The sequence below is a fragment of the Acipenser ruthenus genome, chromosome 2 (assembly GCF_902713425.1).
Source record: "Acipenser ruthenus chromosome 2, fAciRut3.2 maternal haplotype, whole genome shotgun sequence".
Taxonomy (NCBI): Eukaryota; Metazoa; Chordata; class Actinopteri; order Acipenseriformes; family Acipenseridae; genus Acipenser; species Acipenser ruthenus.
In genome coordinates this window covers 29,474,683-29,502,043 of record NC_081190.1, presented here as the reverse complement: position 1 = coordinate 29,502,043, position 27,361 = coordinate 29,474,683, and the positions used below count along the sequence as shown (strand labels likewise).

The following is a 27,361-nucleotide window of genomic DNA, read 5'->3' as shown; positions in this document are numbered from 1 at the left end:
TTTATTTTGTTAATGTTTTGTTTATTAAAAGTGTGCCTTTGCGCAATTTAACTTGCAGCTTTCTGTGTCGGAGTCTCTGTTCCTGTAAATCTGGGCTGGGAGGCTACCGCGCCACAGGGTGACGGGGCATTTTGCAGTTACGCACCTAGGCTCTGGAATGCTCTTCCTCTTGAAATTAAGGACTCAGGAAGTGTTGGTATTTTTAAAACACGACTGAAAACATACATTTATAAACTGAAATTTATATCTACTTATTATTTATTATTATTATTATTTATTTCTTAGCAGACGCCCTTATCCAGGGCGACTTACAATTGTTACAAGATATCACCTATTTTTTTTTACATACAATTAACCCTTTATACAGTTGGGTTTTTACTGGAGCAATCTATGTAAAGTACCTTGCTCAAGGGTACAGCAGCAGTGTCCCCCACCTGGGATTGAAACCACGACCCTCCGGTCAAGAGTCCAGAGCCCTAACCACCACTCCACATTGTAACTTACTTTATTTAAATGACTACTTTTTAATACTGACTGTTGTATGTGTCTGTTGTGATTGTAAAGCACTTTGAGATGTACTACATGAAAAGCACTATTTAAAATAAAGATTATTATAAGTATATACAGTACTCTGAGCAATAGTTCAAATGTGTGGACTCCCTGCAGTTATTTGCAGTATTACTACTATTACTAAATATTTAAAGCATGTTATTTAATTTACAGAATTAACTAAATGTCATATACTTCATAGTTATAGAGGGATGGACATAAGACTCCCATTGCATAGCAGTTTGATCCATTCCTGGTATTACTAGGAGCTTAATAAGACACACCTGGGCTTGTTACCAATACACTGGCTAATCAAGCACGTTGTAAAACCTAGAATGGGTGAATCTGCTATGCAATAGGAGTCTTATTTCCATCCCTGTTTTAGTACATCAACACATTTCATATGACCCAGCACCTTTCCTAAAACATGTTTCTGAGAAAGACTGCATGATAAATACAACTAAATATTAAGGATGCATACTTGCCTGATTTGCAATGACTGTTATAGGGTTTTACAAATGTGACAAACTTATTTTTCCTCTCAAATTATTCACTATTGTACAGGTTGTCCTATTCCCATTTCAATGGGTACTCATAAATGTGACTTGGAGCATTGCCAGGGTACATTCTGGTCAAGAGCCAAATGGATAGAGCTGTAACAAGCTGTACAACGGAGCACCAAACTGGCTCATTACCAAAGCCACAGGGATGCTGAATGTTTGTTCTGTGGATCTACACAAGCTGGCTTGAGAAGGACTCCACTTTTCCAGAGGCAAAAAAAGAAAGAGGCACAGTTGTTTCTACATGAAATACTTTAATATATTTAGTTTAAAAAAGGAGCCACGTTGGTTTTCCACATATTTCAATAACACAAATGTAAACCTAAAAGCGTAAGCAAGAAGTTTATCCCAACATAAACAACACTGGCTTAACTGTATAAAAAGTCTTTGCCTGCCATAACACAGCAGAAGGCAAAAAGCGTGCATGTCAGGGGCACTTCTGTTAAAACGCAGACCTTTTTTAAAAGCAGCAGCAAGACAAACCATTTGTGTAGAATGATATTGTTCCAACTAACATTGAGACATGTATTATATAGGCAGGTATACCCTGGCAATGTTTGTAACTCAATAACTTACATACTGTTGCAACTTCTCTCGTAAACTTGTGGTCGGCTTACTTTCGGAGAATAATATGAAGTAAGACGATGTAATAGAATGTTGTTATAGGTAATGCAGGCTCCATAAGGAGCATTTTCCCACCTATAGGCCATACACCTTGTTTTTTCTATAACTATTTTTCTTTTGTATCCACTATCTGTGCGGTATATTTATCAGAATAGCACAATTCATGTGAAACTGAAATGGTTGCTCAAGAACAGTTGCCAGTATATATTGGTCACCTCTGCTACTTATATATTTCAAAACTGCAAGTTAGCCACAGAATAATGTCAAATGTTAGTTAGAATCTTATCATTACTAGGAAATAACCTATTGGTAAAACAGGCACATTGGTACAAAGTGTAAACATTGCATAGGTAAAGCAGTACTAAAACCAGATTTCACAAAAAACGTGTGTAACTGTACTCTTCTTTTAATATATACAAAATACTATACACACATTAGCAAAAGGTTCTTTTAAGAGACTATAAAAGGTACTGATAAATAGACATTTTGGGCATGGAAATTTAATGGCACTGCAATCGCGATCCTTCAAAACGGAATAGGCAGCAATCGATAGTCGCGTCATGCTTCAGTTCAGACATACAAAAGCCAGTTTCTGTAACAAAACAAAGAGAGCTGTTTGTAAGGTACAGTCAACCAGAATGGATCAATGGGCTGCAAGAAAGGTTTTCACTATGCTTTTGCCATGATAAAATGTGGGCACCCTCCATCTATTTGTTGTATTACTACTTAAAATATTTCAAGCATATTAAATATGTAATTTCTTTAAACTCTTTTTAACAATTAGTACAAAGAAACGTCTGGTTTAAAAAATGCTCATGTAACAGAAAGAACACTGTAGGGCAACTAGTTGCTTGCAATAGCTGAGTGGTACATTGATCTAATTTGAATAGAACTTTAAAACCACAAGTCTCCCACAATCATGTACCACTTTACACTCAAATATAATTCACTGGAGTCTGTTTAATATAGTTAGGGTTTCTGATTTTCTGTGTTTTACCCCGGCTTTTACTCTCCTTTAAGAATTAAATTCATACCTGTTAAGCCATTCATGTATCTCAATCACAACTGAGAAACGAGTTAATAGTAAAATTGATTTAAGTTTTTCTGTGAAACAACTAAACTGGCTTTTAAATCCGCAAACGAGATCACAACATGTGAATAAGTAACTAATCTTTATTAAAGCTATAATGAAAAATAAAGTATTTTATGCTGGACACACTTTATTACAATCGTTCTGCGTGACTGTATTTACAGTAATACAGATGAATCGCTTCTGCTTTTAAATGCAAAAGACTTTAAAAGACCATTTTAGTTGTTTCACAGAAAAAAAAAATCTATTTTTTTTTAATGTATTTACTAACAGTTTTAAACAAATGACCATTAAAAAAACAAATGTACCATAATGCGTGCATTTTTCAAGAGGCAAATCTAAGACCTACAAAATTATGGCAATATCTATTACTTAAGATTTATTGGAATTTTTATTTGTTAGCACCATGTACTTTGATACGTCTTACCTGTTTAATATCCTATCAGGTGTGTTCACTATTATCTCTATTGATGTTTTTGCTTAAATCATTATTAACCAGGCTTATTAACCAATGTCCCAATGTCAACAACTGAAAATGCTGAATTTGAGGTGCAGTGTGATCTTTCAACTGGCCTGCCTGTTGGTGGGGCTCAAAGTCAGGTAATAGCACATGTAGAGAAAAATAACACAAAGCATCATAAAATAGTCACGTAAAAAAAAAAAAAAAAAAAACACTGTTGAATAGGGGTGTGCCAATATTTGTATTTTGCGAGCAACTGCCTTTAAGAAATTTGAAGTCGTTTGGTATTCATTAAATGGAATAAAACAGGTTAACTCAGCACAGAAACAATGCAGTCCCTTGGCTTCCCTTGTTTGCACAATTATAGTTTCAATCAATACCAATCTGACAGTGTTATTTAATATAGAACCTGTCGTGATCAAACTAAAACTCATTTAAATGTTTAAGAGATTATTTGTCTTACCTTTCTTTTATACAAAACCATTTTTTGCTTCTTTCCTTAGAAATGCATCATCTCTGCAGTGAATTGTGGGATTGTAGTCCTGGGTAAACTCTGAGTAAACTCAACGAAGAAATACAAATCCCAGTTTCCACAGCGGTAGCTCTTCAGTTAGGTTTAAAGAACGGTCACATTTACGTGATGAAGCAGTTGCATTTTGCACCGTTGTGAGTTTACATGCTCGGTACGGCAGCACAGCAGTAAAAATGTCAGTGCGAGGGTGCAAGGAAAATCTGCTTCCAATCGTCTTTTATAACACAAAAGTTAATTGCCATTGATTTGTACGCAATTGTAAAAAAGTGATGGAAGGTCAGCTTTTCTTGTTTTGAAATCATTAAATGAATGGATTTATTTAATGCCTACCGACAAAAGCTTCCTGAATGCAAAATATGAGTAACGGCACACCCCTACTTTTGAAGCTCCTTAATTAATTAATTCATTCATTCATTCATTCATTCATTCATTCATTCATTCATTTAGCAGATGCTTTTATCCAAAGTGACTTAAAGAGACTAGGGGGTGAACTATGCATCACAACTGCTGCTGCAGTCACTTACAATAGGATATTGGTTTTACGTCTCATCCAAAGGACAGAGCACAAGGATCTTAAGTGACTTGCTCAGGGTCGCACACAGTGAGTCAGTGGCTGAGCTGGGATTGAGCTGGGAACCTCCTGGTAACAAGCCCCTTTCTTTAACCACTGGACCACCAAGCCTCCTATGCCTTTGATTTTTCAACATGAAAAAAGTCACAAGAATGTGTGGTGTTTGCTAATGTAGGCGCAAGGTTCCACTGAATAAAGGTGGTGTACCTCATGTTTACAGCAGAGCGCAGGACCGGGGCTCCCTGAAGGGGTTGCTTCCAGCTGGGACTCCAACCAGCAGGGCGTCTTTACAGGCATTCTGGAGGCAATACTGCTGGAGCTCTGCAGCAGCCTGGGACACCTGCAACAACAACCACTTCGCTTGAAAAAGAAATAGGCATGTTTGTATTTCAAGCACGATAATTCAATTGAAATTAACTTGTTAAAATGTTCTCTTATTGCAAAGACCTAGATTAGCGCTAATCTTGGATTACTTTAGCTTCATTGTAACATGAGGTAGTCCACAATTGATGCTTATCAGGGTCTAGAACTGATTTTTAATGCATTAGAATTTCTCAGAAGCACAGTATATATGTCAAACATTTTAAACGTTGAGTAGACAAAAGACAAACTGTCTATTACTTCTGTTTTCAGAATCGCACATAGTATGGATGCAGTTTGCTATAAAACATGCCTATAGCTTCCCCTTTCTTATCTGCATTTGTTCTCTGTTATTCTCAGCTAATTCTCAGAGACGGAAATCAGTGACCCAATTATGGTTTGGCCATGTAAAAAATAGTTTATAGATATAAAAAAATAGTCCTGCTTTTTTAAGTGTAAACCAAAAAATCATTTTTGTCTTACACTCCCTGTTCACACCTTATTTTTTTACAATGTGAACTGAACTACTATGGCAGGCAATGTTTTATTTATTTTTACATGCAGTATTTATCTCCGCTCATAATTACTGAAGGGAATGAATCGTTTTCAGAAGTGGATTTGGTATTAAATGGCAATGAGGGAGACACCAGTTCCCAAATATATATTTGTTCTTTATTTTACCCCTGAAAAATGGTTTCTGCTCTGGTGACTGCCAGGACTGGTCCAACAAGCTAATATGTACAGCTGACATTGATTCTTATGGTAAAGAAGGTCTTCCTATGAGCAATGACTCAGTTGTATATATATCTTGTTTTAATATATATGTTTTACATATAAGAGTTGTATGAGTGATACATTTTAAATATAAGGCTTTGTGAATAAATATGATAAATATATTCTCTATGGGAAACAATTGGGCAAAAAGGTACAAGAATAATGAGAGTCATGAAATCCTGAAAAATCTCAGTAACTCCAATCTGTTAAACAGTTTTCATTCTGTTAAAAAAACAAACAAACACACACACACACACACAGGAGGACAATGCGCAGGAAAGTTTTTCTCTGTATTGCATTCAAACAAATTCATTATATTTTCTTGGGCCATATTTAAGCTTGCCAGGATTCGATTTTAATTTTTTTCCAGTTTCGACTGATAAAATCGACATTTATTTTTCAGCATATATTTCGAATTTATTATCGACGTTTATTTTCAGGATGATGTCGCACAACCAGGCCCCGATGACATTTTGTGACAGCTGCGCCTTGATGAATGGGTCAAACACCTTGCAATCTGCAAATAACGATCCCCACCCATAGAGACCTTCTGGTACATTGCGTGTCATGGTTGCCTTCAGTTTGGTTTGAAATTCTGATGCAAACGTACACATTGCAGATGACAGGCGCTGCCTTCTTGTACCCATGGCCTTGAGATCCAATTCCTTCATAGAACTTGCAACATTTGCAGCAACTTGTAAATCGCAACTAAACAATGTCAATCCGATGCATAAGTGGGGCACTTGTCTCCAGTTGCAGGTGAACTGCGTGTATTTTCTCCAAAAACACGCACAGGAAAGACAACTTGCAGTAGAGTTCTTGCTGGTTTCCATCATCTTCGACCAATCGCCATAATTTTTTTGCTTTACTGGAAGTGTCTATGTCCGTATCTTTCAGAAAGTCAGTCACACTGTCTCAGTGTTCAAGAATGTATTTTGCTGCCTCAAGCCAGGAAAACCAGCGGGACGGCACAACACTGGGGGGGGGGGGGGGGGGGGCACTTGCAAATCTGATGGGCTGATATTGTTTTTGGTGCAAGCGTTAAAAACTCGTTTCAGCTTGTTGGCATGTCGAAACATTGCTGGGAAATGTACCACAAGTTTCTTAATGTCACTAAACGCATCCGTTTTCAGTGCGTGATCAATGGCTACATGCAGGGGATGTGTTGCAGATGCAGATGGATTTCTTTCAAATCTTTCATTAAGCGCTGCATGTACATTGCAGAGTCAGTGTTGACTGACTGTGGCAATGTGCCCCGCCCCTGTATGCAATTGTGTGTTATGTGTTGTATGTTGCGTGCGTGTGTTAATGTTGGTGTATAGAGATTGGTACACGGGATATAAACGGGTCTGTGTTTCACGTGTATTTAAAAATGTAGATTTGTATTTAGGCACGAGGAGGGCACAAATCACTTCACGTGCTGGTTAAATGTAATATGTGAGCACGGGGTTGCACAGAATTAATTCACGTGCTGGGATTCAAGTGAATAATTAATTCGTAATTGAATCCCAGCACAATAGTATATATAGATGCACATTTCTTCCACTCGGGGTTAGGTGTTCGGTGAGTGGAGAACGGGATTGGAGCGGAGGTAAATGTTAATGAAAAGAGTAAGAATTAGTAGTTGTTTTCACTCACCGTGTTTGTTTGTTTGTCTCTCCGTGCACCGTTTGTTAAGTGTTAGTTCGTTTTGTTTGTCTGTTTATTTTGGCTACAAGTGCCGTGTCCTGTTTTGTGTTCCAACCTTTTATTTTCTGTTCTGTTTATTAAATGCTGAGCGAAAGCATTCGCTCAGCTTCACCAAACCACAAATCTCTGTCTGTTTATTTCCTGCATCTGGTCTGACGCCACCCACTCCGGCCGTCTTTGTGACACTGACACACAGTTAAACCGTTCTCCCTCAACACGTCTTGAAGGAAGACTGACAGGACCACTGCATTGCACTGAAGTAAAATGGATGACTTCAACTACTGTATTGACGGATTTGTTTTTGTCACTGTAGAACACAGCAAGGACATTAACTGCCGGTCTTCCAGAAAGCTCAGGAGTTTCATCGATCACAAGGGAGAATTTCTCACCTCCCACAAGTTCTTTGATCACCGCTTGGTGGTGAGCGAACACTTCGGGGAAATACTTCTCTTCCAATTGGCACCACTCTGGACAAGTATGCGCTGCTGCGGTGTATTTGCGAAGCAGAGCATGTACATAGCTTGAGCCTTGGACCGCATTCATTGGAATTCCCTCAAAACATAGCGCATGCACCAGAATGTGTGGAAAATCTGCTGCTTCCTCTTTCTTTTGTTTCATACTTCCTAGACATGACTCAATTGTAGACCGTGATACTCGTTCCTGAATTTCTTTCAATTTCAGATGTGTCTGGCTGTTTAAATGTTCAGAAAAGCGATTTGATTTGGCGCTTATTTCTGTCTTGCAAATCTTGCAGCGCAAAATGTCAACATCCTCTTGACTTTCTGACCGTTACAAACTCAAGATTAGGGTGTTCACTGCAGTGCTCTTGAGTAGCCTTTCTTTTTCTACTTGTTTTACCACGCATCTCTTCTGGTAGCTACTGGGTGTATTGCTAGCTAACAACAGTGAAAGAGAACGTTACTGCGTGCACACTACGTATGATTTCTCAACTTTGACCTTACGTACTGTAAACCGAACCCATTAACTGAGGGTATCAATGACTGTAGCTGTCTAGTTCACGTTAGTTCAGTACACGCCTCATTGCACTTTCACAAAGCAAACACCGGTGGAACATCAACAAGTTTTAAGCACAACTTCACAATGGTCACTCTAGCTATATTTCGATTTTTATCGATGGGAATTTTTTACCGATAAAAATCGAATCCTGGCAAGCCTAGCCCTATTTCAAGATTACAGATTATGACCCCTGTCGTGAGATGAGGTTAAAAGCTCTAATGCAGACGAGCCCACTTTTGCATAGTGGTTAAGACGCTCGCTTACGGTGTGAGGGGTCGCCGGTTTGCGCCCAGCCTCCGCCCCGTTAGACATGTCACAGCGAATAAAACTGACGTTTGGCTTACTTTCCACCAATCAATTTCCTTAGCAAAGCCTGATACTTGCATATCTTTCTCAGAGTCATATTTTAATTAGTGGTTACAGACCAAGAATTGATTAAATTGGTAGCACTTTTATGGGTCAATATCATCAGCAGCAGCACAGTAACCACTGGTATAAATTATAGATTAATGTGGCTTTTATGGGAGTCCAAGGGTAATTGGTTGGGCTGTAAGATTCAGTTTCGTTTCAATTCATTTTTAAACATTTTAACATTAAGAATAAATTTGAACAAGGAATATTTGTGAGTCACAAAAACCTATTATGGAACACTCTGGTGTTGTTACTTTTACATATGATTTAGTGTTGCATGCACGCTATTTTGGAGCAACTGGAACAGAAAAGGGTAAGGCGTAAATACATTATTTTTACAGTGTAAAAACTTCAAGAAACCAGGTCAGAAACTGAACTTCTTCATGCAACGTCTTCGTGTTGCAATCGTGTTAGTTCCTATTTTCTTTTGCCTTTGCACTTGTGCTTCAAAGTAGGTTGCATAATGTTTCTCCCTCATCTGCGCATGTGCAACCAAGCCCCATATTTTTAGAACACGGGCAGAAGATTCAGTCTACCGGCATCACTAACTCAATGATTCAGACAGGACTGTTACACTTGGAAAGCAACCAATATTGCAACACTTAAAAAAAAAATTATATATATATATTCTACTGTGTATTGTCACAGGATGGCTTTAGTGGTGACATCATACCCGGAACATAAACACACAGAGTGGGGAGTGAATTGTGAATTGTGCTGTTGCGTCGGTTTATTGCAAAATAAAAGTTTGAACAAAACAGAACAAACACTGACTGAACAAACAAAACAAATAGACAACAAACAATAACAACTATCGTGCTGATTTAAAAGCCAGCACGCGTAGCAATTGTTATTTCTTTTTCTTAATTCATTCTCTCCTCTCCAAACCCGTTCTCCACTCTCGAACAACCCCGAGTGAGTGAAACGTGCACCTATATATACAGTTGTGCCGGGATTCAATTACTAATTAATTATTCACTTGAATCCCAGCATGTGAACTAATTTGTGCACTCCCCGTGCTCACATACTAATACACATTTTACCTGCACGTGAAGTGACTGTGCAATCCCTGTGCCTAAATACAACTAATTTAAAACACTTGTGCTACATAACCCCACATTATATCCCATGCACTTATACATACACCAACAATAAGACACTACATACAACAGATAAACATAAAATACACACAGGGGCAGGGCACACTGCCACAGTATCTAGGGATCTCAAGCAAGATGGAGATGCGGACTTTGAACTGCCTCCTGGCTCCAATGCTAGATCTCTAGCAATGGCACAAAAGGAGCTTCAGTCATGCTGCCTCGCCACTTTATTAGAACCAGTCTACCCGATTGGATTTGCCATCACCCGGGTGAGGGGCATGTTCTCCTGCAACGATGTAAACTATGAATGCTGTAGTTTACTTAAACATTGTTGCAGAACAAAATCCATCCAACAATACCGCGCTTGCACCCTGATGGCGATGGCTACTTTCAAGACGATAATGTAACCATCTACCATACTAGCTGTGTGCAAATAGTTTGAGGAGCATGACAGAGACTTCTGACATCTTCCCTGGCCACCACAATCCCCAGATCTAAATCCTATTCAGCATGTTTGGGATGAACTTTAATGTATTTGTCATATTAACGACTGAATGGACCTTCAGTGGAGGGAACTTTGTGGAGTCTTTGCCACAAGACTGTGATCAGGGATATTAGGTGCAGATCCTGATAAAGTGCCCAGACAGTACATACATTAACCTTGTCATTCTAAAAGTGCCAAGACATACACTGGCAAAATAAGAATAACAACAGAATCTACCCACATTGTATGGGAGTAGTGACGAACACAGCTGTAACTGCAGTAACTGTCATACATGCAAAAATAAACCACCAGGCACTCATCAACAATATCTGCTTTTGTTTCATTCGTGTGCTATTTTTGCATGTTTGCATAAAAGACAGGCATATGTAAATTGTTCCTTCCTTGTGGTAATGTTTAAAGGCTCTGGACTAGCAGTTATGAAATATTTATCAGAAAAGTAAACAAATTAGGGTGGTGGAAAAAAAATATATATTGTGGGCAGGAGTGATAAACCTGAGCTAAAAACACACAAAGGAAAAGGAAGTGGTGTGTAGTCTAGTGTAGTATTTAGCACAAGTTATTAAGTGGTGAATATGTTCCAGCAAAAACAATGAAATGATATTTCTTGACACCAGATGCCCAATACTGTTTGTATGGTCTCTTGTTTTGTTGTATTTATTTGTTTTACTGCATTTAGCATGAAAGCAGTCTTTTTTCTTGTATTTAATTTCATTCTTACAGTTAATCACAGCAGCCTAATAAATGGATGGATTTTTTTTCTTACATTATTTATATTAGCAGATACAACTTAAATTTATAGATGGAAAACCTTTCAAAGTAATTTCTTTATTTACATACACGCTGCCTTTCAGGGAATTATATTGTAGCTGTGTGGGTGTGTTTTTCTTTATTTCCCTATTTGTACACAGTAAAAATCCAATAAATCATATTAGATTAGCTGTATGTAATGAAATATACAAGACAATAACACAACTGCAGCTTTTATACATGGAATACCAGAGTATTCATCTATTGTGCAATATTTACTGACATATGTGGCCCGGTTTGGTTTAACTCCTCTAATTATTTAGAGTCTGTTTTTATTAATCTGATACAATGAAATGTTTACTAAACTGTTCTAGACTGGTGTTGGCTTCTTTAAAGCTCAGCAAACAGGGTCCACTGGAGCACATTTTCAAAATATTTATTCCAGTCTTAAAATACGAATGGAACAAAAAATGACGATAAAATGAATGGTTTACAAAATGAGAAACCAACAACACGGCAGATTTTCAATTACGTATATACCTTCAGTTCCAGTTTTACAAAATGGACAAATGCTTTATTTCATACATATACTGTATTGTACAATAAAGCTGTCAATCCACGGTATTGTAGTGATCCATGTCTATGTGTCCCGTGTCTAGATGTGATTACACTCTGTATGTTTGTTCCTTCCCGCTCTGTATATTTCCCGCCGCTGTTTGTTTACCTCTGTCTGTAATTCTAGCTGCGCATGGTGCCTTTTGCGTCTCCCCTGTGATTGGCCGTTGTTTGTCTGTGCCCATTGTTCCTAGTGTGTGGCTGTGGACCAATGGGATGTGTGTAAGCTCCGGTACCCTATTAGACTAAAGGGGTGGAGCTAAGGTTATAAAAGGCACTGTGCAGCCATTTTATGTGTTCTTGTTGGGTGCTGCTGGCTCTGGTTTTGGTGCTCAAGAGAATGTCCAACAGTAAGGAAAGAAATAAAGAAAGGATTTGGAAAAGGGACCAGCGTCTCTGTTTTCTGCCTCCTGCTAAATGCTAAAGCGATAAAGGGACCCATATATTACCAGCGCACTATATTTTTCATTTTACCAGAGCATAAATTGCCATGGGCAATGCAAATAGGGTGTGCATTACTAGTTTACCATATTGCTATACATGTTGTTTCTGTAAAGCCTGTGTGATTATGACTAAATACAGAGGTTTTATTAGTTTTATCATAAACATTCTCTGAGCTTTGTCTTCCTGTAGTTTAATGCCAGGTGTTTATCGATATGTTTAGGATTACTGGGCAATGTATGGTGTTGCTGACTATAGTCTATAGTTCTTATTTCTAACTAAATAGTAAACTGGAAGTTGTTTACAGGAAACATTAAAACCTATTTTCCATTCATTTTAACAGTAGCTGTAATTACATGGGTGTCTTAATTGCATGCACTTTTCAGTCGGCTAGTTTAACGGTGCAGTATTTTTTCACGTTTAATATAAAATGTAAGCGTCAGATTGACAGATTATAAAAACATAATTCCATTTAACTTAATTGCGTGTCGTAATAGCAGTTTAGTTTCACAAAAATTCATAATTTGATTAATACCGTTAAATGCATTTCCTGGCAATGTTCCCTAATCATTTGGATTCCTTTAAAAACACTGCTTTCTCCTCATCGTATTACATTTGACGAGGAAAACAACACCATTTTAAAAATATAATTTAAAAAAAGCTTTATTGTGATACAGAGAATATTATTCACTGTTCCTTTTTGATATATCAATAAATAAATAATAATTCTCTAACGTAGACATAACTGCCTAATCCACTGTAGAAACTTTGTGTTATTATTATTATTTCAAGATTCACCTACCTTGATCCTCTCGACACTTGCTTCCAACTTTAACTGTTCCACCAGTCTTCGCATAGTAGTCAAGTTGGAATTTGAAGACATTTTTGTTTACCTTTTCCTAACGGTATAAATTCTCTGTAGACTGTATTCTACAACCCCTCTCTCTGTAATAAATATACAGCTTGCCACTACAGGAACTGAGATCAGAGAACCCACCCAGATTTCCTGAAAGGGGAAACTACAATACAAAAAAGGCTCGGGAGGGAGGGCTTCCAAAGCAAATTAGAACACTGGTGGATGTCGCTGTAAGTACACCATCTGCAGGCATGGAGTATCCTAAATTATTATTTTCCAGTTGTGTTTTTTTTTTCTTCGTTGAGAACTAATTATACTGCACTACTGTGCTCCTAATTGTGCATAAAACGACGTTTCAGCTTCAGTGAGATTTTTCCATTGTGTTTTAAATCTGATCCAGCTCTTAGTTTGTACGCCTTGTATATAAATGAGAAACGTGTCCTAGAAGAGCATCCCTTTCTCTCAAGGGTCTCGCTGTGTCTGAATTGTTCTACTACTGCCTTATTATACATTATTAACAAGAACCGAGACGGATGCATTTCACCTGTGCCACTGAGAAAAAACAGAACTATTTTATTTTCGTTATTTACACTGTTATTATGTAATGCAAATTGTATCACGAATATTTGCAATTGGCATCACCACAATACGGTTTAACTAGAAATCACGAGACTCAGTACAGCAACAATTGTTTTCCATTGAAAGTAGTGCAGAATTATATTAAGCGGTTGCAGATGTAGACTTTATAATTCGGGCTTCTGTTTTTTGGTTTTTATTAATTGTATTTTTCGTTGCTTATTTTTTAGCTATTTTCGAGTTTTATGTAACGTCCGTTTCTGATTTTAGTCTCGTTTTAAGTCTCGCAAGTGGAGTCTCCAATAAAAATGTAGGAATGTGCTGTCACTAAGTAGTTGGGGCGGGTTTAAAATATTGTAGCGTTGCGTGCAAAATAAAGCAGACCTTACAGGTAGAGGATTCAACAACTTTCTCTCTGTCTGACAGCCCCCCCCCCTTGTTATCTCAATCGTATCCACATTTTGCTTTGAAATTTCTTGTTGTGCTTGTAAATGGACATTGCTCCATAAAAAACCTTTCATTTGAGTCAAATTCTAACAATAACTGGATACAACCTATGTCAAAATATAAAGATACTTTCAGGTCCAGTGGAAGAATGTACAACTTTAAATTAAGAAAACTCTCGCTGTAGACCACAAGGGGCGATTTCAAACCAGAGGTGGTGCTCCACCCAAACCTGATAGGGACCACTGGGTGACCTGCTGAGTGGGTTGTTAGAGAGCCAAGAACCCCTGGAAGGTATCCCTGATGATGATGATGGTGTCAACAGCTCTTTGGACTCAGAGGGAGACCAGGAAGATAGTGATTTATTTGGTAAGATGTTTCTTCAGAAAGCGTGAAATGAAAATGAAAATTGGCCACCAAGGACGAGGAAAGGAAGATGGGCTGTACAGAGCATGAAAAATCGATAAGGGACTGTACACAATAAGGCTTCTCACAAGAAAGTACCGGTTTAGCTTTTGAGGGCACAGTGTATGAATTTGTGAATAAATGGGGATGCTTGCTGAAATACATTTCTCTTGCTTGAATTCCATTGCATTTATACTAACATCGTATTAAATATTTTACATTCTTTAACCTAACTGGAAAAGTGTTCAAGCACAAAAGCCTCCAGATAAGACAGTCCACCTCAGTCGTTTTTGTCTGCTACAATGTTTGGAACAACCGTGCCTTCCTCTTCCTCAGTAGGAGAGTCTGGATCACCTTGTTTAAAAAAAGTGTGCAGTGCAGCTGTGGCAACGATAACAATACAGCACTTCCTAGGATGAAAGCGAAGTGTCTTTCGCAGACACTGGAAGAGGCTCTTCCATACTCTAAACATGCGTTCCACAAGGTTTCTTGTACGAACGTGAGCATGGTTGTACCATTGTTATGAAACTCCTGCTGCACTGAAATAGGGAGAGAACAATAAAGTAAAATGACACCACATTGCCCTCTTTCAAACTGGGCATATAGAATCATGAGTAGCACCTTTCCACTGAGCAACACTGTTTGAAAACAATAACTCTGAAGTGCACACACCTTGAACATTGATTGAAAACCATGTTTTTGTTCCTGTATTCCTCATAATCCAGCACTGCTGGGCGCCTCATGGGAATATGACACCTATCGATGCAGCTAATAATGCCAGGAAAGTTCCCATATTGATAGAACTGTGTTTTCTAAATGTCTTGTTCAACAGCATCAGGGAAATGAATGCATTGATCTTTCAGCAGACATAAGGAATGACAGACTTTATGCACAATTCTACTTACTGTTGGTTCACTGGCACCAAATAAATCCTCAAATTCCCGATGAAAATTTCTAGTAGCCAAAAACCTTTAGGTCACCAAAACTTGTAAAACATAAGGAAAAGGCTTCCCCTGTAGTAATTCATGCATGAGACCGTTTTTTGACCCAGTAATATTAGTAGATGTACTACATTTTCTATATACACCCAAAGATAGTCATAGAAGTTGTAATAGTTCATTGGATTACTTCTGCCTACCAGTATTCTTCTCTCTGGTCTCAAAGGAACACACCTGTGATCATTAACATTGTCCAAGTAATCCATTTTCTTCAGAGACTGAGGAAAAACTAGATTTAATCTGAATTTTAACCTGTCCCCTTACAGGATTAAGTTATGCCTCCATATAGTTCTGGACTACGTCTAATCAGCCTTCATGAAACTAACCTTTTTTTAGTCAAGAACTACCATACTCCGGGAGTATTTTAAATCCTGTTAATGAAATCAACTTTTCATGGATCTTGAATTATCGTGCAGTTTAGTCCAGGATTAGTGCTAATTGGAGTCTGTGAAATCGCCTGTCAGATCAGCAGGTGAAAAGAGTTTGGTGAACTCCTAGAAGACACAAATTGCTCCAGTAAAAACCCAACTATATAAATGGGTAATTGTATGTAAAAATAATGTGTAAAAAATAATGTAACTGTATGTAATAATGTGATATCTTGTAACAATTACAAGTCGCCCTGGATAAGGACGTCTGCTAAGAAATAAAAAAATAATAAAATATATATAAAAGACATGTCTACTGGACTAAGAAGTCTCTTTCTATATATAAATATATATATACATATATACCAGTACATTATTAATAATAATAATAATAATAATAATAATAATTTGTCATTTAGCAGACACTTCTATCCAAAGCAACTTACTGAGACTAAGGGGTGAACGATGCATCACAACTGCTGGTGAAGAGCCACTTATAATAGGACCTCGGTTTTACTTCTCATCCGAAGGACGGAACACAAGGAGGTCAAGTGACTTGCTCAGGGTCACACACAGTGAGTCATTGGCTGAGCTGGGATTGGATCGGGAACCTCCTGGTAACAGGACCCTTTCTTTAACCACTGGACCACCAAGCCTCCTAGTACATCTTAGAAAGAAATAATTGTAACCATATTTTGATGGTAAAACTTGGATAGATGATAGCTATTAAACACATCACAGAAAAAATGAAATCAAGTTTTGTGTCTGCAGATTAATATCTACATACTGGGTTATTTTGAAATATAAAAGGCTTTTCTTTAAGAGACGAGATGCTTCAAGTAAACCAATTGTTTTTAAAGATACAGTACAGTACAAAACTATGAGTCCACCTATCCACATTGTTAAAAGTGGGGCTTATATTGCACAAGTCAAAATCCTGTTCACCATGTTCAGGTATTTGGAGTCTTTTAAAGTGATTTATAACAAAGGCAGCTCTATGTGTATTTAGTTTATTTGTCTGTAAAATGAAGAGTAAATGCCAGGGAAGGTCTCATTTTATTTTATTTAACTACAGCAGTATTTAGATCCGCCAATGATTTGTATTAGTTAAATTGGCCCTTTCATTCCAACCATGTCCAATTTATTACATTGAATCAATTACACCTTTGAGCAGGTCCTTGCCCTGCTCGACGAAGATTACTCCAAAAGTACAATTGTGACTCAAGAGACTCAAGGGAGCTCAAACTGCAGACAGCCACACACAGGATACTGAAGACACTGAGTAACATGGATGAGCAATAGATACACAGTATGAATGAGCAATTGTATTGCAAAGGCCTGATATTACAGAAGAGTACTTGGCAAAGATGCCTTTGTATGAATTTTAGGGGTGAGGCATTGAGCACCATTTTGGATTAAACTGTTCTATACCAAGTGGTTGCAAGTAAGCAAAGGAGTGAATGGACATTTGCAGGCTGACAGTCGAACCAAAATGCTACCAGCAATAACTCTTCCACATGCTCATGTGATCTCCTCTTTCTGTTAACCCTTTATGAAAAGTGATGATGAGGATGTGTCCATGCAGAGCACTGGCAGATAGAAAAGGAACTGTACTGGAAAAAGAGTAGTGCAGATGCAGGGCTAGAAATAAAACCCATTATATACCAGTTTGATCCATTCCTGGTTTTACTATGTGTTCAATAAGATGAACCTGAGCTTGCTATCCATACATTGTGACTAATCAAGCTGGTAATAAAACTTGGAATGGGTGAAACTGCTATGCAATAGGAGTCTTATTTCCACCCCTGCACAGACACTGCAAGAGCAGAAATGTATGTGTAAATGTACATGATTTTGACAGGTTTATAAATAATTTTGCACTCTACTGGTACAACTTTTTTTAAAAAGGTGATTAGCTGATATTGGTATTATCTGCTGATATTGGTATTAATTTGTGTTGCTATTATCATTGGGTCTCTGAATGTTGTGCTAAAAAATCTGGCATGCAGATTTTTTTTTTCAACATTTAAATGTTTAAACTGATGCTTTCTTGCACCCTATCACTTTCTGTTTTGTAGGTCAGGTCGATTCCCATGAGCCCTGTCTCATTTTGGTAGGCGACTTGAGTGCGGCTAACACAGAAAACGTAGAAGCAGCAGCTTAAAAAGTGTTTTAAAACTGTTTTTGAGTCTTGCTTGAAAATGGCAAAAATGATAACACAAAGGATAATGCTAGTAAGAGGTAAGAAAATGTTTTAAAGCATTGGTTTTCCCTAAATTTACTAGTGCTACTTGAAAAGGTATAATCCAACTTTAAATGCACAATAACAAACACAAACGACAAAAAGAAACACAATAAAACTAAAATCACAGGGATATTGATATTTGCTGTTGGAACGCCCCAATAAGCAGCAGAAAACCAACTCAAGAAAACTAACTAAAAACACAGCAAGCTCTGTGTGACTGAGGTGCCTTCCATTGGGATATAAAAATGAATTATTTTGGTATCAGTTATGTGTAAGTGGTTAGAAGAGAAATAAAAACATATGATCTTCAAAGGAATCTGCACAAGAAGCCATGATGGGGGAAATGCCAGTGGCTTTAAATGTGTACACAATCCTAAATAACATCTCAAGTGTTCTTTTCCTAAGGCATTTCTGTAACATTCAAGAGAAAACCATCTGTATTATAAATTGTAAATTGTAAATAGGCTACATGGTGCTTTACAAAATGGGAAAAAGGAACACTCTTTTACTTATTCAGTAAAATACACCCCTGTAGCAAAGAAGGTCCGAGAGACAGTAGGCAGTGCATCCCACAACTTAACAAAATAAGGTTTCTGTTTGTTTGTTTGATTTCTCTCTTTTGGGAACAATGCCCTTTAACAGTTCCTCTTTTATGCAGTAATACACATCAGTGATGATCACAAAACAGACATTATTTTGATGTTGCTGCACATCCCGATAGATGATAGTAGGATTTGCAGTGACTGTTAATTCCCCCCACCCCCTTAAAAAAAAAAAAACAATTAGTCCTGCTTTACAAAATATGGGATCTCTATGGGTTCAACCTTGTAACATGATTACTGGTCCCACTTTTCATTGCTTGCTTGTTTCTTTTACTTTAACAGCTGTTGTGGCTTCCTTAAGAATTCCTGTTCCTGGTCAAATTCACAATGGCCTAGCTACAATCAGACCATGTGACTTACAGTAAAGGAAGCCATTTGCTGAAGGAATCAGACATTTAAATGTTTAATCAAAAACATAGCTTGGAAAAAGGATGCAAAGAACTCAATTATGTTTTGCTCGGGGCGCAGTGATAAAGTGGCTTGTGCTTAGAAGAGCCATGAAAAAGAATTGTAAAGGTTGGGCTGTCACCCATTTAAAGACACTGCATACAGGGGTTATAATCAAAGTGGGCTATCTTCATACTCTTCAATTGAATGATTAAGTACTGTTCCAATACAAGAGCCTTGAGTTATTCGATTTTTGTGATTTTTTTTTTATTCATTTAGCAAAATATGAAGCTAGCAAAATGTGCTAATTATAATCAACTTAAATAGTATATTACTATTGTTAATAATTTTTATGTGATACTGTACATCAATTTACATTAACAAAAATTGTCATAATGTGATATACAAATGTATATAGATTTTTAACAAGCACCAATGACATGTAAATATACTGTATACTGTACAATGTTGATGAGGTTTTCATGAGGCCAAAATCAAAAGCTGGCCAGACGGTTATTGGATTACGTGAGAGCCATCTGCAGAAACAGTTTATGCAACGCTGAAAGAAACTGAGGATGGCCTGACAAGCAGCCATGTAACCCGCAGCCTCTAAAACAATGCGCTCTTTCTGCTGTGACACAGCAGCACTTCTGTTGATACAGTTTACTCAGCTTAACTTTGATATCAGAGGACTAACTGGCCTCAACAAATCTATAGTGGTTGAGTTTTATTGAGGATTTTAAATATAAATTTTGTTTCCTTCCCCATACATGCGCAATTGCAACAAACCCTCTGTTAACAGTTAAATACAGAACTCACAGAGCAGGGGTCTCCAATCCTGGTCCAGGAGGGCCGGTGTCCCTCCTGGGTTTTGTTCCAACTGTACCCTAAATTACTTAATTAGAACAATAATTGGTAATAATTGGTCCAATTAAGTAATTTAGGACACAGTTGGAACAAAAACCAGGAGGGACACCGGCCCTCCAGGACCAGGATTGGACACCCATCATAGAGCAAGGCTTGAAAACCATATCAAACGGATTGTTGAAACAAGGGCAGTTTTAGGTTGCTGTGCCACTGAGAAGCCCCTAGGCGGTGCTCTTGCACAACACAAGCTGTTCTTTCTTTCTACTGATTTATGACTCCAGAAACATGTAAGGGTAGTTCTGTATACCAGTACGCCAAAGTAGAATCGACAATCTAATGAGTTGTAGAATAAACTCTTCATTTAATTTCTCTTCAAAGACTTTTTTTTTTATATGTCACCGAGGTACATGTGTATGTGTTGGTGTGGGGAACAATGGGTTTGGTTAGTTCACTTTGGCATGTGGACATCTAATCAACTTAAATTTTTGAGGGTAAATTAAAACAATAGTTTTGAAAAGAAAGCAGGTTCATTTAAGCATTTAAGCATTTAGCAGTTTGTGTATAAAGCACAGAAAATTTGCAAGGAGAAAACTTTTTCGAAGAAAATAAAAAAGGCTAAATCAGGTTAAAAGAAATAAACCACACTGTTTCAAAGAATAATAAATGCAACATGTAGCATCCTCACCTGTGTAAATAGACATGCCCAGGCATGTTCTGTAATATATAAAAGCTGCATCTCCCTGTTGTTTCAGTCACAGTGAAACCAGTCAGCAGACCTGATGGTATCTGACTGAGGGCTGAGGGCTGGCACATGGAAGGCAGGCATTTCAGTATCCAAGATCACACTAATTACTGAGGTTTCACAAAACGTCTCAAAAGTGATGATTCTATGGTCTTTTTAAGAAATATTGCTACATAATGTTGCATAATACCGCTGTAAGTGTTTAAATGTTTTTCATCCTTCTAGTAGCTCTCTACATATAACTGAATTAGCCTACTACTCGTAAAAATGATGTAAAAACCAAGACACAGCAACAAGATGTAACAAAACTGTTTCCTGTAAGTTCATTCAAGGTTGAGAATAAGTCTTATCAGATACAGTATAACTCATATTTCTACGCCAACCCCAGTTGACCCTGAAATGTTACTTTACAGACACTTTTTTCAGATTGGATGTTTATTGTTGGCAGCTACAAACCGCGTAGAATAAGGGCAAGCAGAGCAGTTCAGATTCTTTGAAGTAAAGGGTTCGCATTTTAAGGCTTTGGCGGTGTTTGTAAAATATTTACAAATATACCGTATTTGTTTCCTGCGAGACAAAATGCGTCGCCCCTGTTATAAGGCTTAATCAAGTTAATATAAGCGACCAGTGGTTAAGGGCAGTCATTACCTGAAAATATAATTTAACCAATACAAAAAAGCTATGATTCTTGGTTGGCTTTCAAATAAAATAACAGTCATAAGTGTATGGGGTTTAGAAATAGAAACTGGTAGCAAATAGTTCAGAAACAACTACACTATCGTAAGGGCCAAGAACAATGTACTTTAATAAACGGCACGCTGTTCTGGAGGAGGTGAGGAAGTTATGGAAATGATATATACTTAAATGATGCAAATCATGTTTATGCTTTTTTACAGTCTACTTTTCTAGCTGGGCAACAACATACTGTACCTCAGGCAAAAAAAAAGTACTAAAATAAGCCCCAACATGCAAGATAATGTTAACTATTTAGCATAAATCCGGGTTGGATCAAAATGCATGCAGAAAAGTTCCACTGAGGGATTACAATTGAGGTGTGACAGCGACCCGAGTTTTCACAGTGACCCTAGTGAATTGTAGGGATTACCTGAGATTCAGTCACCCAGAACAGAGTTCGGGAACTTGTTCTAAACATTCTAAATAAAGAAATCAGATTGAAGTATACCATATTTTGCCATGGCAATATTCAATGTGGGATCAGCAGATGTGCTCTACCAACGAGAGCTATTAGGGAAGCTGCATGTTACGCACATTCCTGAGTCCACCACTCCACGTGCACGCAAACCCTCCAATATAACTTATGCTATGAAAATCATTCTAAATCAACAGATATATGTATATGTATATACATATTGGTTCTATATGCGTATGAGTGTAATGTTGTTTGTCTTCAGTCATCAATAAACATTAATCTTCCAGGCCCATCATTTTATATGTATATATATTGTTTCTATATTTGTGGGAGTGCAATGTTGTTTGTCTTCAGTCATCAATGAACGTTAACCTTCCAGGCCCATCATTTTTCATCCACCGTCTGTATCTTTTCCACCGAGGGTCTGACGCCATCTTCATTTTCATCTCTTCCTCTTGCTCTTGCTTGTATACCTACAAAAAACAAGATTAAACAAACGGTATCATCGTACCCTCGGGTGCACATTGATACTGGCGATTAAGTACTAAGCAGTTTGTTGAGACAGACTGCAAAGGAATTATTTTTGCTACAAAAAAAAAACAAAAACATATCCAACAAGTTGGAACTTTTTATGGATGCATATATTACAATGCCGACCTCTACATCCATTGAACCTTCAGCATTTTCATATTTATATCTTCATAATTGTATCCTAAAAGTGTAAGGCAGCACCAAGGCCATCTATGAAGCCTGAGGTTCAGTTGCAAATGTAGCCGACTAGCAAACACTGAAACCCCAGATTGAATGTGCAGAGAACCGCCAATTGAAGGCAGGCGCTGGAAAATGCAATTAAATGCAATGGTAATTTAGAAACATCGGAATGCAATGTAAGCCAAGCTAGGTTGTGCATGGATAAAGTTACTCAGTCTGCATTTCTTCATAGCAATGCACTTTGTAGTAGCTTCAAATGTAATTTGACCTGCCCCTTGTTTATAATCATTCCGAGTGGTTCTGTTGCTCAAATAATGCTTTTTAAGTGCATGTGGAGACATACGATTTGAAGTTACTTTTCAAGTTACTTGCGTTTGGAATGAGTGTTGCCCTCAAAACACCTAACCAACCAGGTTAACAAAACACAAAAAAGAAAAGAAAAAACACCACAGTTCCTGAAAAAAAAAAGATAGTTTCTCTTCAAAGGAAATTCAAAAACTTAATAAATCAATACATAAATAAATATATCAATACATACACACATACATACATACATAAATAAATAAATAAATAAATATGAATACAAAGAATTACTTTTCAGTTTTTAAAATGTTTATCATGACAATGTGTAAGGAGAGAATGAAGGTAAGATTTACTAAGTAAATCCAAACATCATCCTTTGTACCACATCTGTCTTTCAAGTTTTTTTTTAGCCTTTTATTCTCTTTTTTTCTTTCACGGTTTGCTTGTTAACTAGTCCCTCATACAAGACTTCAAAGCTGAAAACACATTATATATAAAAAAAAAACTTTAAACAATTAGTAGGGAGGATTTGCTTTTCTCTAACCAAACCTTTTTGATAATACCCATTTCCAACCTCTTCCAACAATCCAAACTGAGCACTTCATACTACTCAGAAGGCAGGTAAAAGCTCAACAGCACCCAAGTCAAACCTCATACTAAGACCAGATTATCATATGGGCAAATAGTGGCAGGCTACAAAGATACCAAAAATCCTACAATTCAAAATGCTTAAAGATAAAGAGTTCAGTAAATGTTGTTTTCGTGACTACTTCTTACATCTCAACTTAATATGGTATTATTGAAATATAGTTAATGTTACAAAACAACTTGGCAGAAACTACCCAAGGACAATATCCATTGGATCCACCCTGGATTTTTCTGAAATGAAAAACAACAAGCGTAGACACACAGCCTGATTTTCATTTCACAAAATAAATGTGACCTGGATTAATATTCTTATTATTGTAATTTTGGTTGGGACTGCAATTAATAACACTTTCATACCTCATAGTTTTCTTTGATCCAAAGTTGTCGTTCCAAGAAAGTTTGCACCTGATGGTCCTCGTGGCTGTCAAATTGAGCCTGGGACATCTTCATGTTCTTGCAAATAAGGTAGAGTTTCTCCTCCTCCCCATACTCCTCCCCTTTGATGGTGAAGCGGTATATCCACCGACAGTACCAGATGATGTACGTGCACAGGAAGTAGGGCGCTAGCACGATCTTACACAGCAGTATGTCTGATATGTTAGGCTTCTGATAGCCTCCTTTGATGTCAATCTTGGTTTTAATGATGTCTCTGATAATTTCCTCCTCCTCTTCTCGGATCTCTTCCTTCGACCTTCTGTTTTTACCCTTCTCCTTAGTCTTGTTGAGCAGCCCCTGTTGCCTGGCGAGCTCTGCAGCCTGGATTCGGTACTTGGGTACAGTGGTTAGGTAGTTAATGGCTTCAGTGTAGCTACTCCACCAGCTGTAATACTAAGGGGAAAAAAGCCTACACAGATCAATTTTGTTTTCTTTCTCTTTTTTTGTACAAACTCACATCCATTCAAAATCATTAACATGCTACATTTCCACAGCACAGTGCATAGCGCTGCAATAAACTAGTATCATAATTGTTGAATAATCAATTTCCTGTATATCGCTTTAATTGTGTGATCTTCAGTGTGGATGACCTAGCTGTTAGTTGTTTGTAAAATGATAGAACCAAGGATTAAAAGGGGTGTTCTTAAGTTACACATATTATATAAAATAACTGATCAAAAAAGCCACACACACACACACGCACAAAAACTATTTTAAAACAGAACAGGAGAAAAAAGCCTGAAAATAAAATTGGATTTTTTAGGGCCCCACTACCAGGATATCCAAACTACTACCCTGCTATGCTTACGGATATGATTTTAACACCTAAAAGATATAGCTAAAAGTGTACGTTTGCCATACAGTATGTACACTAATAAGCACCTCCATTACATTGCTGTTGCTGGGGAAATTAAAGTCCTTCAGCTTTTTCATAGATATATTATTATTTAAATTATTTGTCAAAGTTTGTGCTGTTTAATCAGATCCTTTATCCACCTCTTTATAAAAGGTAAGTGTAAAACCACTTAGTACAATGGATCGTAATGACAAACAGTTGAGTTCAAATGCAAATCAGATCATTATGTAAGTGGTGTAATTTATCAGCCCAATGTGTGGTACTTTGGAACAAAAGGCTTATTTTTTATTTCATTTTTATCTGTCATTATGTAAATTGCATACCTGGAAAAGAGAGATGGCACACACTGTTACGAGAATGACTATCCTGACGTCCACTTTGGGCGCCAGCCTCCTACTGTAGTAATGGTAGTAGTGGCTGTAGTACTCTTCAGGGTGATCCAGCATGTAATCATAATCCTTCCGCGACTCTTCATCCTGTAAAACAAGGGCAGAATCATGCGCGGGGTTAACAAGAACCACATGGATACCTGATGTCTGCTGTCTTCTGGCAATTCCAGAGCTCTGCACTACTTATTATTAAGCCAGCCGCTGTGGTGGTTCTAGTTCAACACTCACAAAACCTTGAGTGCATCTTTCTTATTCTGGTGCTTGTAAATGTGGACAATGGCACAGGTTACTGTCAAAACACAGTGCTGGCAGATATTTAGTCTATAGTAACCTAATGCAATTGACCAATCATATAAGGGATATTAAGTAAATACACAATTTTCACATAAAACAGTTTAAACTTAAATTACTATATTTTGAGCTAATTTATATATATATATGCCGATTATACGAGGGCGGCCTTTATTAATAATACTATGCTTTACAAACGCTGCAATATTTTATTAAATGATTTAAGGCATTTTAGAAACGGCGCCATGAGAGGCTCAGATCTGCAGCACTATACTCTTGTGTGTTTTTGGGGCTTGAATACAGTACATTTACTGACCATTAACGAGAGCCTATTAGGGGGGAGTTGGGAAGTCAGAGGAGTACTGTACCAGCGAATCAGGAGTGTGTATTGGTTGCTATGGGGCGGGACAAGAAGTGGAGCGAGAACGGTAGTTGAGTGTGATGCAGTTGTTTTTCTTAACGAAAAACATTACCTCTGAATATCGGTTTGATTTCTGTTTAAACTGAAATATATCCTACTCGGTTATTTATTTATTTTTCTCACTGTAATTTACCTGCTTGTTTGTAATTTCTCTGGACGAGAAACCGAAACTAAATCTTCTCATAGATAGTAAGCAAGTGTTTCTTTTTATATATAATTGTACAGGACTGAGTAAAATTCCAATTGAATAAAAAACAAAACAACTAAACCCATAAGATATCTTCAGACAGCTTTCTGATAGCACTTAAAGTGACCGGCAAAGCTCTAAATTCCTCTGAGTTTAAGTTTTCACCATCCAAGCTGACGACGAGGTAAACAGACAGCCCTTGTTTTATCCCCTGCTCTGTTGGCACTGAACTCTGCTGGAAAAACACAGACCTGAAGGACTGCTGTGCTGTAAGTAGTTCATTTTGGGTTGTCTGTCTAGAGTCTGTACTATAAAATAACATGTGCTTACTAAGGTGGGTGTACATTAGTTTGTATTATATGCTGGATTGAGGTTGCAGTCTCTTCGGGGGTGTCATGTACATAGGCAGAGTCGCGCGTTTCTTTCTTTATTTTTTGATCAGGTGTAGGAAAAAAACACCTTTAAGTTTTGTTGAGAGCGGCGTTTATTCGAGGGCGGCGTCTATTAAAAAGCTGACATCTGAGTGAGGCGTTAATTTAAGGGCGCCGTTAATTCGAGTAATACGGTATATTAAAATAAATAAATAAATAAAAAATTCGTAATGATAACACCGTTAACATAACACTGAGTAGCAGTTTTTTTTCAATGTAATTACTAAAATTAAGTCAAGCAGTACAGTACTTTATCAACTATTAAAAGTTATATTTTTTCTTTTTATATACATTGTCGGGTTCCATAGGCAAGTTTTTTTTTTTTTTTTTTAACCTTGACACAAAGAACCACAATTTATACAATGCACTGCAAATTCCTTATGTACTGTTTATTCTTTACTTTTTCACAATGCATAGAGCATAAAAATGATCCCAAAGATATTCAAAAAAATGAGCTGCGCTTGCTTACCTTCAGCGTCTCGTAGGCAGTGGCGATGAGCAGGAATTTCTGATGGGCACTTTCTGCAGTCTCTCCAGCCAGACCTGGATCCCCGGCCCGGTACCTGTCCGGGTGATACTTTCTTGCCAGCTGTCTGTAAGCCCGAGCAATCTCCAACTTTGTGGATTCCCGGGATACCCCAAGCACATCATAGCAAATCTCTGTACCGCAGTAAAGTCCCTCAATGAGGGCAGTTGCTGTGGGGATGAAGAACACCAGAAAGAATAAGATTATTAACTGTGGACCAGTCTTGGACCTCACGAACTCCATGGAAGCAGCCATGTCAGCACATAGTCAGTCGCCCCACCAATACGTTCGAATGCTGAGACGGGAAAGGCGTGCTGGGAAACGTAGTTCTTAACTTGTTTTGTGCAAATCAACAGCAGAACAGTGGACACTGCGGTCTGCGCTCCTAGCCGTGCCACACACACCTCACCCACAACTTGTTAGCAAAGACTGTTACACACTACACTCAGGTTTTCTACTTTGATGAACCAACCTTCTG

At 37.6% G+C, this 27,361-nt stretch overlaps 2 protein-coding genes across 2 annotated transcripts; both read right to left on the bottom strand.

Moving 5' to 3' along the window:
- Positions 1-1,343: 1,343 nt before the first annotated feature.
- LOC117409415 (guanine nucleotide-binding protein G(I)/G(S)/G(O) subunit gamma-10) lies at positions 1,344-13,062 on the bottom strand. The gene is made up of 3 exons (XM_034015426.3): positions 12,848-13,062; positions 4,594-4,726; positions 1,344-2,325 (listed from the first exon to the last, which is right to left on the bottom strand). Exons 1-2 carry the CDS (start codon positions 12,926-12,928, stop codon positions 4,601-4,603), a joined length of 207 nt encoding a protein of 68 aa, XP_033871317.1. The 5' UTR covers positions 12,929-13,062; the 3' UTR covers positions 1,344-2,325; positions 4,594-4,600.
- Positions 13,063-19,845: 6,783 nt separating this feature from the next.
- Positions 19,846-27,244, bottom strand: LOC117968146 (dnaJ homolog subfamily C member 25-like). The gene is made up of 4 exons (XM_034915713.2): positions 26,827-27,244; positions 24,962-25,114; positions 23,705-24,175; positions 19,846-22,158 (listed from the first exon to the last, which is right to left on the bottom strand). The coding sequence occupies exons 1-4, from the start codon at positions 27,136-27,138 to the stop codon at positions 22,036-22,038; spliced, it is 1,059 nt and encodes a 352-aa protein (XP_034771604.2). The 5' UTR covers positions 27,139-27,244; the 3' UTR covers positions 19,846-22,035.
- Positions 27,245-27,361: the final 117 nt, after the last annotated feature.